This window comes from Rhamphochromis sp. 'chilingali' (genome assembly GCF_963969265.1).
Source record: "Rhamphochromis sp. 'chilingali' genome assembly, contig: SCAFFOLD_82, whole genome shotgun sequence".
Taxonomy (NCBI): Eukaryota; Metazoa; Chordata; class Actinopteri; order Cichliformes; family Cichlidae; genus Rhamphochromis; species Rhamphochromis sp. 'chilingali'.
The window spans coordinates 80,001-95,000 of NW_027667083.1; the positions used below are offsets into that span (position 1 = coordinate 80,001).

Genomic DNA, 15,000 nt, shown 5'->3' on the forward strand with positions numbered 1-15,000 from the left:
GTTGATCACATGGATGTCGGTGGCAAATTTTACAAACACTTCTCATAATGACTAACTACTCCTGACATTTTTGAGATGTTAGCTCTTTATACAACGAAGTTATAGTGCGATACAAATAATATCAGGCTGATCCTGCCACAATTTGTTCCCCCTGTGTAAATCACGGACAAACAGTATCCCACATTGCTGATTTTTCATTCACAAACACTTCTTATTATGACGCATTACTCCTGAAACTTTAGAGGATTTAGCTCTTTTTAGAGTAAAGTTACAGGAGAATAAAAATAGTTATCAGCCAAAATGTTAATGTTTTATTAAAATAATCCCATCTGATACCCCGTGAGATGAGATAACTCTTTAATGTCATTGCACAGTCATACATAGTACAGTAGTACAATGAAACTGGAAAACTGTCCTACGTCGGCTTTTCCATATATATATATAATTTTCTGTTGTATGGTAATGTAACGATACTAATTTTTCACAAAATGAAAACATCAGTACTTCCTGCGTGCTCCCAGCACAGGGGAAACAAATTCTGTCGGGGATACCTACTTTGGCACAACAGATCCAAGTATAAAAACAATAACAAATACAATTTCTAGGTTCCATAACAGTTTTTATCATTACTTTATTGTGGATTAGGTGAAGAATTGTTAAATGTGGACAATTTAAATAATAGACTAATGCAATAGCAAATTGTGCCTTTTTCTCAGATGGACAGCAGATGGAGTTAGAGGAGATGAGGTAGGAAGAGAGGCAAAGATTGAGTCATGGGCAGAGCCTAGTTTATTTCTCATAGTTTTTTAAAAATTCTCTTGCTTTATGGTTCTTTGCGCTGTTACCAGTCTTTGCATTTATCATCGTTTTAAGTGTCTTGATTTTAACTGGATCTAAAAGGCTTGGATCTCCACATCGTTGGTGGGAGAAGGTTATCAGGGTGGCTTCAAAATTTGCGACCACACGTTTGCTTTGCATTTTCCCCACCAAGTTGAAGTCACTGATTTTGCTGTTCCAGACTTTTGGAATCTCAGCTGAAACCCACATTCGCCAGGGTAATCTGTCGTAACCGGAACAGTGGAGGCTGCAGGTGTAATGCCGTCTTTTTGCAAAATGTCATTTGGCAGCTCAAAGAGATTTTCACCAAAGTTTTCAGCTAATTGCTGCTCATTGATGATCTGAAACATCTCCATGGTGTCATCTGGCCTCCAGGTTTCATCATGACCCGTTGTATTGCTGTTCACGGTTGAGGTAGTGTCCAAACTGACGGACAGAGATTCAGTCACAGGTAGCTGTTCCCACAGCTCTTTAAATGAATTCTGGCTGAAGGGTAGATTCTGATTAAAAACCAAAATGCCATCCTGCCTCAGTTAAAAAGGTTCCTAAAACTGTACTGCCTGATCAGTCACTGTACACTGTTAGGGTTAGGTTGTGGAAGATAATCCCTTCTCCGAGAGGAAAAGGAGCGTACCCGTACCCGTCCCAGAACACTTGGCGGTCACGTTGGCGCCGGCGGCCATAGCGCACCACAGTCCAGCCGTGTTCCATGGCGTCCAGTCTTTTTTTCTTTTCCTCTTTTTTAAATTGTCTTTCAAAAAATCAAATGTTCTTCAAAAAAATATCTATTTAAGTTAATGTGAACCAAAAACGGGAGATTTTTTTTTCTTTTGTGTCCTTTCTCACTGTCCCTGTTGCCCAGTTTTTCTGTTCCTTCATCTTTCTCTCTCATCTCTCTCATCTTTCTCTTTCCCCCAACACTGTTTGTCCCGTCATGAACAACTGAAAATAAAATTTAATAAATAGTAACAACAAACGTTGATCAAATTGTTTTAATTTTCATTATTCAACATTTGCACAGTATTCAGGTGAGTATTCGCTACGACCAGGTAAGTATGTAGGTAGGTGTGTGCTTGGTGAACAGGTATGTATTCAGGTAACTTTGTGGGGAAGGCGTCACGGTGTGCAACTTGGAGTCACGCGCTGCACTCCGGGGATGGATGCACACAAGAGAATTTATTAACGTACAGTGTCCAACAAGTGTATATACAAAAGGTGAAACGGGCATGGCTCCGGGGGGAAATCCAGGGGAAAACTCTCGTTTCTCTCCAAACAATCACAGGAATCCACTCGAACACTCGCCACTCAGGGAACACCAGGGAAAACAGTCCAGAGGGTCTGCGCATAAGGAAACGCTTGTTAGTTTCAAACACACAACGACACGGAAAAACACTTGCTAGAATTTCACTTACGCGATTCTTACAAATCCAGCGAAAAACAACCGTTGTTTCCTGGCTTAAATGCAATCCACACTGACGAGGCACAGGTGTTTCTTCCTCCGAGAGCTGGCCCGAGGGCGTAAACCCGTAATCAGTTCCGCCCTGGAGAGAGAGATAGTGATAGGGAGAGAAACACCTGATCAGCGACCAGCTGAACCTCCAGGCAGTGACAGGAGGGTGAGGGACAGGAAGTATACTGCTCTGTCCTTCACTGTTATGGCCTGGAGGTTCAGCTGGTCGCTGATCAGCTGCTGGACTCTTTGGTTGTATCCCAGAGGGACACGTAAGCCCTCACGCCACGTCAAGGCAGAGTCCATGTGAGGGGTGGTTTTTTTTTTTGGTTTTTTTTTATTTTAAATACCTCTATTTACAGTGGAACTTGTGAACACCACAAAATGAACTGAGATCACACTTCTTCAAGATCAACTACAACAGAAATCAAATTCACACTTGTCTTAAAGTGGATTCAAAAGATAAACAAATATGTCCTACTGTGCTAGTTCTAAGCATAAAGTCAAAATAAAGAAAGGACATGATTAGAACAGGAAATCAGCTTGTATGCCTATGCATCCCTGAGAAGGTCTCTTCGCTTTCTCCCAAAGCCCTTGTACGACCTTGCAGGTAGTCTTGCTGCTTTGCATTGTCCGACATACTCCTTGTACGCCACGCCAGTGGAGATTGTTGGATCAAGGTTGATAAATCCCTCTTCCTGCTGTGTCCAGTGTCTGCTGGTTTGAGCGGGCATGTACACAGCTCTCGTCTGCAATAGGTCAGGTTCCTCATCCTCTTCAAGTACAGGTGCATCCTCTTCCTCCATCTCCAGGGGGAGATCTGGAGGCAACTTTTTCTCCGCATGGGGTTTTGGGTTCCCCATTCGATAAAGAATGTCATAGTGGAGCTTATAGAGAGTGAAGCCGAAAACCTTTTCACAGACTGACGTTGAAAGGATCCTGTACTTTTGGAGCTCTGCCTGTGTCATCTTCAGCTCCAGGAGTAGGTCCTTCACTTTCTCATATGACACAAAATCCTTATTCATGATAAGTCCCACTGAGCTGACCAGCACCAAGACCTTGTTCCGTGTGTGTTTTTCAGTCTTCCCCGGAATCCTCTTCATCACTTGCGCCAGCCATGGCATTCCATGCTCTCTGTACCTTTCAAGGGTCCTGGCGTAGCACAGTCCACGGCGCTCCATCTCCATGGCCACATCTCCCACTATGGCCATGGCCTGGGACTCGATGGAAGGCTCCCTGTCTTCATTATGTATCTCTACATAATCAATCAAGTTCCAAGAAGCCCTCCTTGTTCCCTTTATGTCGCGGTACTTAATGTCTGGGAACCACCTGACCTTCAGCTCAAGGAATCCTGCTCTCAGGCATTCTTGTACATTCTTCCCTTCCCCTTCAACAAGCTTCCTCGCCCGGGCAAAGGTGAATGGGGTCGGGAAGGAGTCTCTGGTGGCCAGGTTCTCCGTCAGTGCAGCCAGATTAATGTGTCCCTTTAAATTCTCTGGGCATTTTTCCCCTTGCAGCTCTGAGATGAAGATGCCGTCGTTCCTCCTGAAGAGGTCTTTCAGCAGGAGTTTTACAAGCTCAGGTCCCAGCACGGAAGGCTCGCACTCGAGAGTCAATGTGAGAGCAAATAGCCTCTCGATTCTTTTCATCTGGAGTGTGTCCCTTGTCCAGTGTGCCAGAGGAGGTGGGCAGTCGTCAACAGCTGCACCAGTTGCTGCACCCAGGCCCATGAAGCCCCGCATGTTGGTTGCACTGAATTCGTGCAGCGAGCTGGTCCCGAGTGCTGCAGAGTACTGTCTGTCCATGTTGGACAAGGGGTGCCCGTATAATGCCTCCTCCAGCGCAAGCTCCAGCTGGAATGCCTTCCACACTGGGAGAAAGCCGCCTTTGCCTGTGTGCTTCTCCCCAAGTTGCCGGAGCTGGTCAGCCATATACTTTAGACAGCGAGACAGTATTTCATTCACGCTTGGCTGTTCCTGTTCCCGTTTAAAGGGTACAACGAGGGGGAAGTCCGTCAGGCACTTATGTAATGCACTCAAGTCGAAGAATGAGCATGCATAAACAATGTCTGTAAAGTCTGCCAGTTCCTTCCCTTCTATCCCCTCCACGATCTCTATTCTCAGGTTATAATTACCTGCTGCCTTCCTGGCCAAGTCCATCATGTGGATGTAGTAGTCCTCAGCTCTGGTGGCCACCGCCTGAACGTAATTCGGGTGGCCGAGGCCACCAGTGACGATCAATCCACTAATGGGGTGCCGGAATGTGGACATATAATGAGTGTGTGGGCTGTCCACATAAACTTGCCAGAAGGTGACGTTAGGCCTAGTGGCAATCTCTGCCAAAGCTGGCAAGATGTCCGGTGGGTGCTGGTCAAGTTCTGTCTGCACGTTAACACACTCGTGCATGGACATGGACGTGAAGAGCCTAGCTCTGGGTCCAAACATCCTTTCCAGTCCTGCTCTTGACCAGAAAAGTGTGGTGTGAGGGTCCAGTGGTATGAGGTTGCAGGCCACGTGCAGAGAACATCGCACAACCTCGTCAGGGTCAGCTACTTCCCACAAATGAAAGGGGTCCCTTGTCTTTTGTCCAAATTTGTAGACAAAGAACCGGACTTCCAATGTTGGATGCTCCGGCAACATCCTCTTCGCTTCATCCAGTTTGGAGAGTACGAACGTTTGATCCTGCGGCAATACGTTCATGCTCCCCTTGTTGTGAATGATGGTCTTCTGCAGCGTGGGTCTGCTCAGGTCTTCCAGTGGAAGGTCTTTGAGCAACTCAACAAATTTTGTTAAGATGCCATTAACAAGGTCCACCGTGTGTCTTGGTAAATAGTCAGCCATTTTACAGACTCTGTCCACCACCACAAGGGACTTGGGAATTACTATAGCTTCTAACTTGAATCCCCCGTCCAGGTAGGCAAAATCAAAGCCTCTTACCTTTCGCAGCACTTTTAAGCCCTCCACAGACAACTTACTAAGGTCAAAGTGTTTCTTTATGGTGTGCCAGGAGTTTTTCAGCTGGTGCATTTTGAAGGGTGCCATGTTCAACCTAGAAAAGGGTATATGCAGGCCTTCCAAGTTTTTTAGTTCAACCACCACTCCGTCGTAATCAAATTTACTCCAAACACGTCTCGTTGGATCCTCAACTGTCGTTGCCTGCAATGGAATGAAAATGTTGGGGTCCAGGAGGAAATCCTCAACGCTTTTAGATCTGGCGAAAGCATCCGCCAAACCCTTCATGTTTTCGACACCAACGTCCTCCATGGCTGTTGTGTTCTGGAAAGAACAGAAAGTATAATCAGGTAAGTAAAAAAGAAGTGAAACAATGTAACTGAAAAACTGTTAAACCAGGAAAGACAAAAAAAGTGTAATCATGTAAGTAAAACACATTAAAATCAAGTAAGTAAAGAACAGGAAAGAGCAATTTGCAACAGTTAAGAATATGCCAAAAATATTACCTGTATTGTAAATACAGTCTTTCAAGACAGCAGATAAAAAAAGAAAAGTTGTGTGTCTTAGTTAACCAAGACGCTGTGGTCATAAATCCAGAGACACTGCTCCTCTGAGTTTCAGGGCATGAATGACTGAGCTGAGCACTCCTCCCCTTATATAGGGTCCAGTCAAAAGTTGCCGCCATAGGAAATGAATGTCGTTCAGTGAATGAGCCAGTGAACGACACCCCCTGAACGACACTCACTGAATAACCCACTCAACGACACTGACTGAATGAGCCAGTGAACGACACCCACTCAACAACACTGTTATTAGGAAAATTGTGCTTAGTAGTCAGTATAATCTTTTAACACTAGCATTCCCAGGCTTCTACCTTTCTACCTATAAAACCCGAGAGCAGTCAAATGGTGGAAGTGGAAGCTAAATTGGCTAAATTGACCGCGGAGTCATCATTTTGCGTTTCTACCTTTAAAAGCCGGAGAGCAGTCAGTCAAATGCTGGAGTCGTTCATATGTATATTAGGTCGTTACCTAGGAATTCTGGAGGGAGGGGAGTGGGGGTGAGTGATTGAGGGGGTGGGGGAGTGGAGTGTTTCAGTTTGCCATCTTAGGGAGAAATCAACACATGTCCTTTGTATGTCCTTTGTTGCTGACATTTATTGATGAAAACAGTACAAAAAACCAACCATTTGTACACATATTTACAAATAATGATAAAAAGTGAGTGAGTACATTTCAACATTTTCAGCAATCACTCACAATCCTGGCACTGCCACGGTATCTGTCGTCTGCATTTACCACATGTGTACCTGTAGCAGTGAACACATCGCACAGTGGCCTGATTTTTTTTGCATCTGTGTACTTGGATTTTAGGTCGCAAGCCACCCAAAACTTGCTCCATGTACCACTCAGCAGGCCATTTGTAAATATGTGTACAAATGGTTGGTTTTTTGTACTGTTTTTATCAATAAATGTCAGCAACAAAGGACATACACCCATGTGTGTTGATTTCTCCCTAAGATGGCAAACTGAAACACTCCAAGTTGGTGACTTTTGGAGATTTGTTTCCCTGGATGATTGAGAATGCATCAAGATGAAACACAAAAGGAAGCTCACCGCTTTTAGCAGCTCCCCCACCCCCTCAATCACTCACTGAGTGATTGAGGGGGTGGGGGAGTGGAGTGTTTCAGTGTTTCAGTTTGCCATCTTAGGGAGAAATCAACACATGCATGTTGAAATGTACTCACTCACTTTTTATCATTATTTGTAAATATGTGTACAAATGGTTGGTTTTTTGTACTGTTTTCATCAATAAATGTCAGCAACAAAGGACATACAAAGGACATGTGTTGATTTCTCCCTAAGATGGCAAACTGAAACACTCCACTCCCCCACCCCCTCAATCACTCACCCCCACTCCCCTCCCTCCAGAATTCCTAGGTAACGACCTAATATACATATGAACGACTCCAGCATTTGACTGACTGCTCTCCGGCTTTTAAAGGTAGAAACGCAAAATGATGACTCCGCAGGGGTCTAAGGTAGAAAACCAAAATGACTGCTCTCCGGGGGTCTAAGTGCTAATGATATAAGTTTGCATATGGTAGAATGCTGCATGTAATCATTTGTGTGTAGAAGTATATGGTAAATATATAAATAATAAATATACAAGTATATAGTTGGTGGCATATTGAAAGAATGTCTCATCCTAGGAGGTCTGTAACATTTTAGGGTGTTCACCCCCACATCCTAGGAGCATGAGAGAGGTCGTACCTTGTCTTATTCTCAGTTCTGGAGACTGCACTTTTGCTAGCAAGAAGTTTCTCTTCTCTGAGTCTTTACTGAAGAAGTGTTTTAGACTATATTTCTTAACAGACACTGACTGCATGAGCCAGTGAACGACACCCACTGAACGACACTCACTGAATGAGCCATTGAACGACTCATTGAATGAGCCAGTGAACGACACCCACTCAACGACACTGACTGAATGAGCCAGTGAACGACACCCACTGAACGTCCCAAATGTTATTCTATGTAATAATTTCTGAAAAACCTTTAGGTATTTATTTTATAAAGTGCATTAGTTATGATTTCAAGTATGGTTTTAGGAAATTTTTCCTCCATATGTACAATTATATAAACATACAGACACACAGACACCTTTTAAGCCCTTGTCCTCTGATCAGGTGTCCATGTAGCATTTACCTGGACCACTGTCGCCAAACCATCTGTTTCATAATACATGTAATGTTTAATCCGCACTGGTCACTCCACTTTATTGTCATTGATATTTATATTTAAAAGTGCAATACTGTAATTTTCTGCTGCTCATTCCTGTGCAATATCCCATCTGCCCTCCCGTCATATTTCTTTTCAAGATTTTCTTATTTAATCACTAGTGTACATATATTTATAGATACATATATATTTAGTCATCTTTTCTCTTTTACCATGTCTCTCTAATATTTTGCTCCTTATTATTTTTCTATTTTCTTATTATTTTATTTTCCTATATTTTCTCCTACTGTATCAAGCTGCTGAGTGACTGCTGCTCGTCAAACACATTTCATTGCAATGTTGACCCTGTGCTAACTTGCATATGACAAATAAAACTGAAAACTGAAAACATGTAAGCTTTTTCTCTTTGGTTTGTTTGAGCGTTTGTTTTTTAAATACACAGCAAGTGTCACACTCTCTCTCTCTCTCTCTCTCTCTCTCTCTGTCTGTCTGTCACACACACACACACCTCCACATTCCAATCTAAGGAACAAACGCTCACTGAATTATAAATAAAGACCGGGGCAGTTCCTCAAGGCAAGGCAAGGCAAATTTATTTGTATAGCACAATTCAACAACAAGGTGATTCAAAGTGCTTTACAGAGACATTAGAAACAAAAACAAATAAAAAGCATGATTTAAAATAGATTAAAACAAGCAAAGAAACAAACTAACTAATTAACAAACAAACAAACAAAACAGTATATAAAATCAAAACAGATCAGCATCAGAACTTTAAAGTCTATCCTCTGACGGACAGGCAGCCAGTGTAAAGACCTCAGAGCTGGACTGATGTGGTCCACTTTTTTGGTCTTAGTGAGGACTCGAGCAGCAGAGTTCTGAATGAGCTGTAGTTGTCTGACTGATTTTTTAGGTAGACCTGTAAAGATGCTGTTACAGTAATCAAGCCTACTAAAGATGAATGCATGGACTAGTTTTTCCAGGTCCTGTTGAGACATCAGATCTTTTATCCTTGAAATATTCTTGAGGTGATAGTAAGCTGACTTTGTTATTGTCTTAATGTGTTTTTCTTTTCTTTTTCAAGTTTAGGTCTGCATCCATCACTACACCCAAATTTCTCGCCTGGTTTGTGGTTTTTAGATGTATAGATTGAAGTTCTCTGGTGACCTGTAATCGTTTTTCTTTGGCGCCAAAGACTATTACCTCAGTTTTGTTTTTGTTTAGCTGGAGAAAATTGTGGCACAACCAGTCATTAATTTCCTCAATGCATTTACCAAGAGCCTGTACAGGGCCTTGGTCTCCTTATTTATCTTATTTATCCAAAGTGCGACACCTGAGCGCAGACCCGGGCTGTTAAACAAATATGAGTCAATGCAGATGTCAGACAGACTGTCCAAATTCTCCCAAAGAATCTGCAGGCACCTGTTTAAAATTGGCTTAGGATAGAAAATTCTAAGTCTATTATTGAGATATTCTTATTTTCTGTTAGTAGTTAATCTTTCAAATGACAAGAGATAATGCCTAGATATCTCACCTCATCTTTCATCTGTGTATTACATATTAACTGCAGGAGACACTCATGTAGAGCTAGTATCTCACATTTATTATTATTATTGTTATTATTCATCTGTAAACCTGACGTGTTTCATAATCACCTTGGCTATGTTAATCATCATGCTCTTCAGGAGGCATCAAGACGCGGGGAACACAAATGAGAAATTAAAATGGAGCCACAGTGGAAGCAAAACCAGACACCTGAACATGGAAACACAAGACTTTCACAATAAAACACGAAACAGTGAACGTAAATAATACAATATGAAGCAGAGTGAAATTTGGAAACATGACACTTTATTTCAATACGTAAATTAAAACAAAACAAAACAAAACAAAAAACCCTCAAACCACATTTAAATTACATGCAAGACAATGTAAAAACAGCTGTGTTTTTTAAGAATAAAATCACTACATAAAAAAGCCCATGCAAAGAGAATAGGAAAAGAACAGATAAAATGAAAGTCAGCTGTCCAGCCACTCCAAGTCTTCCCCTTCACCACCATAAGATTTCCGAGTTACTCCGTAGTCCCATAACACCTCCTCACCAACTGCGATGTCCTTCAGGGCAATGAAAAGTATTGTCTCCTGAGGTCCTGCAGGGAAGTTCATTGTAAACTTCTGGGGCTTGATGTTTGGATTTTTTCGGGAATGGTTCATTCGCCTCCCATAGGTGTCAATGTCGGGATGACAGGCACAGGGGAATGCAGTGGCATCGATGCACATCCCTCGGTCACACTCGTCCCTGAAGAAGAACAGATACCCCGACTGGGGCCTCCGTTTCCCTTCTGCTTCAGTGATATATGTCCCGTGGTAATCGCACACTATATCCCCTTTGTGGAAAGGCATAAGTGCGATCACACCTGTAAGTTGAAAGATACCATCGGTCATGACAGGGCTCTTAGAAACGTTCACTTGCAATTTGTCTAAATGTTGTGTGCATTTTACCTTTGCCCTTCCGTTCCCCGAAGTCTTGCAAAGCCAGGCCCTTCCACTTCTGCTCTGCAATCGAAGACATGAGGGACTGGTTGTCTTGTATACTGGGCTGCGGAACAACCCAGGCCTGCAAGATGGCATTGACAGTGGGCTTGTTGGTGTGCCATTTCTCCTTGTCCAAAGCCATCTGCACACGTGCAGGCTGAGGTGGGTTTCCTCTTCTGCCAACTGACTGACCTAAATGAAGTGGTCACAAAGCGACGTACAAGAAATAATGCAAGTGATTATTGCGGCTTAAAAATGAAAAATCAACCATATGCATTTTAGTCAATCACGTATTTGTACCTTAAAATATTCCTTATATTTATAATTGAGCTATCTGTGTATATTTGGGTGTACAACATTGAGTGGGTTATACTTACATGTATTGTATTATTTAATTAGTTCAGACTGTTACTGCTATTGTCTCTACACAAGTGTAACCCACATAATTTTCTTAGAGATTATTAAAGTATTTTCATTCTGAAATACATACAAAACAAACAAAGCAATGCAACAGAAGCAGCTCCATTAACATGACATGCCCAGGCCTTACCGAGAATGTACCCAACTCTTTTCTTCAGCTGAATATCCCTCCATTTCTTGTAGTGGTGTCTGTGCTGTGGAAAGCCAGCCTGTACACACTGCCGTTTGGATGGTGGCTCTCCATTCAGGGTGACCGGGAAGGCCTGGAGGAAGGCATCCCATTCTTGGAGTGGCAGGTGCGTAGATGATGTGCTACATGAAAGGTGTAGAGGAGGGGATGCATCAAATCCATCAAAAGTTTTTAAATGTGGAAACGTGTAACACAGGTTGACTTGTGGTAGTGTGTGATATTTTTAAAAAAAAAGTGTACCTGGCCTGTCCTGGTGTCGGTAGTCCTCCTACTGAGCTTGATGCTGACTCAGCCATAGCATCCCCAGGTTCAGTGCTCAGGTATCTGTGGTTTTTAATGCATGCAAATTAATTAGAGAGCCCAGAGAGATGAAAAAGCCAAAATACAAGGGGCGAACATCTCTGACATACAGCAACATATGTGGCTGACTGTTATGAGTCCAGGGTTAGGGTTTCTCTGTCAGATCAAAGAAACAAATCTTTCTTAATATGCTATTGATCCAGTTAGGTCAAGCACTCACCTCGCTCTCAGGCGTTTTACATCTAATGATGGGTTGGACAGTGGGACCCCACATTCTCCTAGGAAGAACTTGCCCCTGTCATCGCTGCCAGCAATTTGATTTTCCAAGGACACTGGACGGATGTTCCTAAAATAGCAGTCCAACAACTGCAGAGAAAAAAAGGAATCAATGTTAAATATCTCATAAAATCAATTCACAAGGTGCCTATAGAGCAAGAAGAGAGTCGCTGCTGAGAATGAATGACTTACTTGTTCTTCCTGGCTGGTTATCTTCAAGTTACCACTCAGCTCAACACCATCAGCTACTGCTTTCCGCGCCATCCAGTCCTCTACCTGTGTATGTAAAAAAAAAGGTGTTGGAGCTTAAAGAAATACAGACTTACATCAGCTGTCATTTCACTTATCGTGCACTTTTGTTGTTGGTGGTGCACTTACACAAAGTTCTTGAACAGCATTTGCTGTCAGTCCATGTTGTAAAATCAGGATGGCCTCGCAGTACTGTCTGAAGGTAGTCATTGCATATGTGGGGATGCAATCACCGCCTGAAAGTCTTGCGTGGAAATATTCAATATCCTTCTTGGCCACAGCAAGAATTTCCTTCTTATCAGACCTATTGCAAATGTGACAGAGGTAAGACATTATTGAAAGTTTGTATGTGTCATCCAATATGTGGAAGTGGCAATAAGGTCATCATACCTCGCTGTTGGCACAACTGTCGAAAACGCTTGGGGACTGTTCGTGATGATAAATCCACGTGTTTGAAGGCGAGTGCAGAGTTTAATGCAAGATTCTTCATCCTTGCAGTACTCCTGGAGCTCTGAGAAGTTCCAGACTCTACCTTCATTAGAAAACAGCTTCTGTGAAGCAATGGCTCTGGAAGCTTCTTCCTCACATTTCTGTGGTGTGCAGTCTTTCAGGCACACTCTGCTCAGGTGTGTGCGAATGGACTGTTGTGGCTTTTTACAAAGCAGGCAGTAGACAACGTTTCTCTCCATCTTGTTTGCACTGTAAATACAAAGAGTGAGAGGCAGAAAGTGAGAGAGAAAAACTGCATATCAATTTAGTTTATTTTGATAGTATGAGAAAACAAACAAAGAACAACAACAATACATCCACACACAAACTTTGCTTCCATCCCACCCCCCAAAAAAAAACTTAAAGAAAAAAAAGTTTTAAAACAAGTTTTAAATTTTAAAAATGAGGAGAATGGCACATGCAAGTTTTACATGTTCAACCACTTAAAAGCCCAACAAACAGTACTTACATTAAAATTGAACCGTTGTCTTCTGTTGTCGTCTTTCTCTCTCTCAGTGTCCTGCGGAAACAGAGTGGCAATAGCATATCACAAGTTGGCTACATTTATGTCCTTGTAGCTGTATGCTTCCCCATCCCCTTTTGCCCACTGAATGACAAAATGACAGGCCCACTTTTATCACCTACTGAACAACCCACTAAACGACCCACTGAACGACCCATTGACCCACCCACTGAACTGAATTTCTTGGTGAAAAATGTTTCTCATGTTACTTTAAGAGCTGTTAAAACTAACTAGTCCATTCTCCCGAGTGTTACTTTGTGTGTGTGTGTGTATATATATATATATATATATATATATATATATATATATATATAAAAATTGTAAAAATTAAAGCCGGCTATTGCTGTGCAGCAGTCTTTAAAGAAGGTGGTGCTCAAAGTAAAAAAAGGGGCACATATAACCAGGCTGTATAGCAACAACACACATTCATCGGTATTCATATATATATATATATATATATATATATATATATATATATATATATATATATATATATATATATATATATATATATTTTAAACTTTTCTATCAGTCCTTCACAAAGAGGGAACAGTCTGTCTACATATTGGCCATCTCTCAGCTGGTGCTGGTTCCTGCTCATACTCTTCCTTAGGCGCTTGTGACTGTGTCCCCCTGTATCATCAAGGGTCCCAAAGCCAACACAGATGACCCTGCTAAAGTGGGTCCCCCAGTCTCTCCTGACTCTGGACATTTGCAGGTTCTCACACCTGGAAGTCAAGCAGGTCATAGGCTGCAGCACTGAAACACAAGTTACAGTTATAGGTAAATGTTCATGTACCTATAACTGTATGTATGAACAGTTTATGAACATTCAGCTCATAGATTTCTCACTTCTGAACTCTTTTAGTGTGTTTTTTTTCATTTATTGTTTAATCATGTGTGTGTGCCTGTGTGTGGTTATGAGCACCTTCTACAGAGGCACCACTGAGAGTATTCCCATTTAACACTCGTAATAACACACGCTGAAAACACTCCTTCTGTTGTTCTTTTTCAGTACTGTACACCACCTGATGGTTTTGGCTCCTGTCTCTTTTTGCTTTCTCTCTCATTGTGGAAAAGCATTATAAACATGCCAAAGAGAGATGGGTTCATGCATTTCAGTTTTAACTGTTAAGCATTCTGTGTGCATGCCTGTCTGGTTGTGTGTGTGTGTAAGACATTTGCTGTGTATGTAACCTTCCTGTCGTTGCCGGGTCAAATCTCACCAATTTACAAATTTAAAAAACCCTCACCAATATTGGGTTTTACATCTGAGTGCCTCGAGGCCTTAGTACGTCCTCCACACTATGCACTTGAACATATTAAGGTGATGAGAACTTCTTTTGTTTAACTTTGAGTGTTTGAATCAAGTTTGTTACATATGTGGGAATAGGAATCCACCCCCACCCCACCCCCTTTTGCCTACTGAATGACAAAATGAAAGGCCCACTTTTCCCACTTACTGAACAACCCACTAAACGACCCACTGAACGACCCATTGACCCACCCACTGAACTGAATTTCTTGGTGAAAAATGTTTCTCATGTTACTTTAAGAGCTGTTAAAACTAACTGGTCCGTTCTCCCGAAGTTTACTTTGTTCTTCTAGACCAGGGGTAGGCAACCTTTCTGATGGCGAGTGCCATTTAAAATGTCCTCAGAAGTCAGTGTGCCAAATGATGTTATGGTGTTATAACATCATTTGGCAACATAATAATGGTGTTATTTGTCTCTCAGAAACAGCTCATAACTTTCCTTCAACTCATTCCTGTCACCTAAAAGGTAAACCTTTCTCCATCACCTGTCCAGCTCTGATGATTCAGTAAGGACATCTCCTGGATTCATCTTCATGTTTCCCTCTCACCAGATATACAAACCATCATGAGCAGCAGCTTTTACAGCTGTGGCTCCAGCAAACATCAGCTGATACTAGAAAGTAATATCAAATTCCAAATTCTAACAGCAGCTGATCAAGCTTAAACGTGCTGCTCTTGTTTAGCGCGACATCCGCTGGTTTCTTCTTTCTGGCGCAAAGTGGGC

The 15,000-nt window shown here is 42.2% G+C and overlaps 3 protein-coding genes across 4 annotated transcripts in view; all 3 read right to left on the reverse strand.

Moving 5' to 3' along the window:
• LOC308391459 (uncharacterized protein) overlaps window positions 1-15,000 on the reverse strand; it is a 36,543-nt gene that overhangs the window by 6,498 nt on the left and 15,045 nt on the right. The gene's annotated exons all lie outside the window — the stretch shown is intronic.
• LOC308391460 (uncharacterized protein) lies at window positions 2,499-5,877 on the reverse strand. The gene is made up of 2 exons (XM_080908028.1): window positions 5,745-5,877; window positions 2,499-5,562 (listed from the first exon to the last, which is right to left on the reverse strand). The coding sequence occupies exon 2, from the start codon at window positions 5,548-5,550 to the stop codon at window positions 2,839-2,841; it is 2,712 nt and encodes a 903-aa protein (XP_080764154.1). The 5' UTR covers window positions 5,551-5,562; window positions 5,745-5,877; the 3' UTR covers window positions 2,499-2,838.
• LOC308391461 (uncharacterized protein) lies at window positions 8,561-13,061 on the reverse strand. Its single transcript, XM_080908029.1, has 9 exons — window positions 12,908-13,061; window positions 12,340-12,648; window positions 12,079-12,253; window positions 11,893-11,976; window positions 11,645-11,790; window positions 11,365-11,448; window positions 11,065-11,246; window positions 10,482-10,706; window positions 8,561-10,396 (listed from the first exon to the last, which is right to left on the reverse strand). The coding sequence occupies exons 1-9, from the start codon at window positions 12,982-12,984 to the stop codon at window positions 9,999-10,001; spliced, it is 1,680 nt and encodes a 559-aa protein (XP_080764155.1). The 5' UTR covers window positions 12,985-13,061; the 3' UTR covers window positions 8,561-9,998.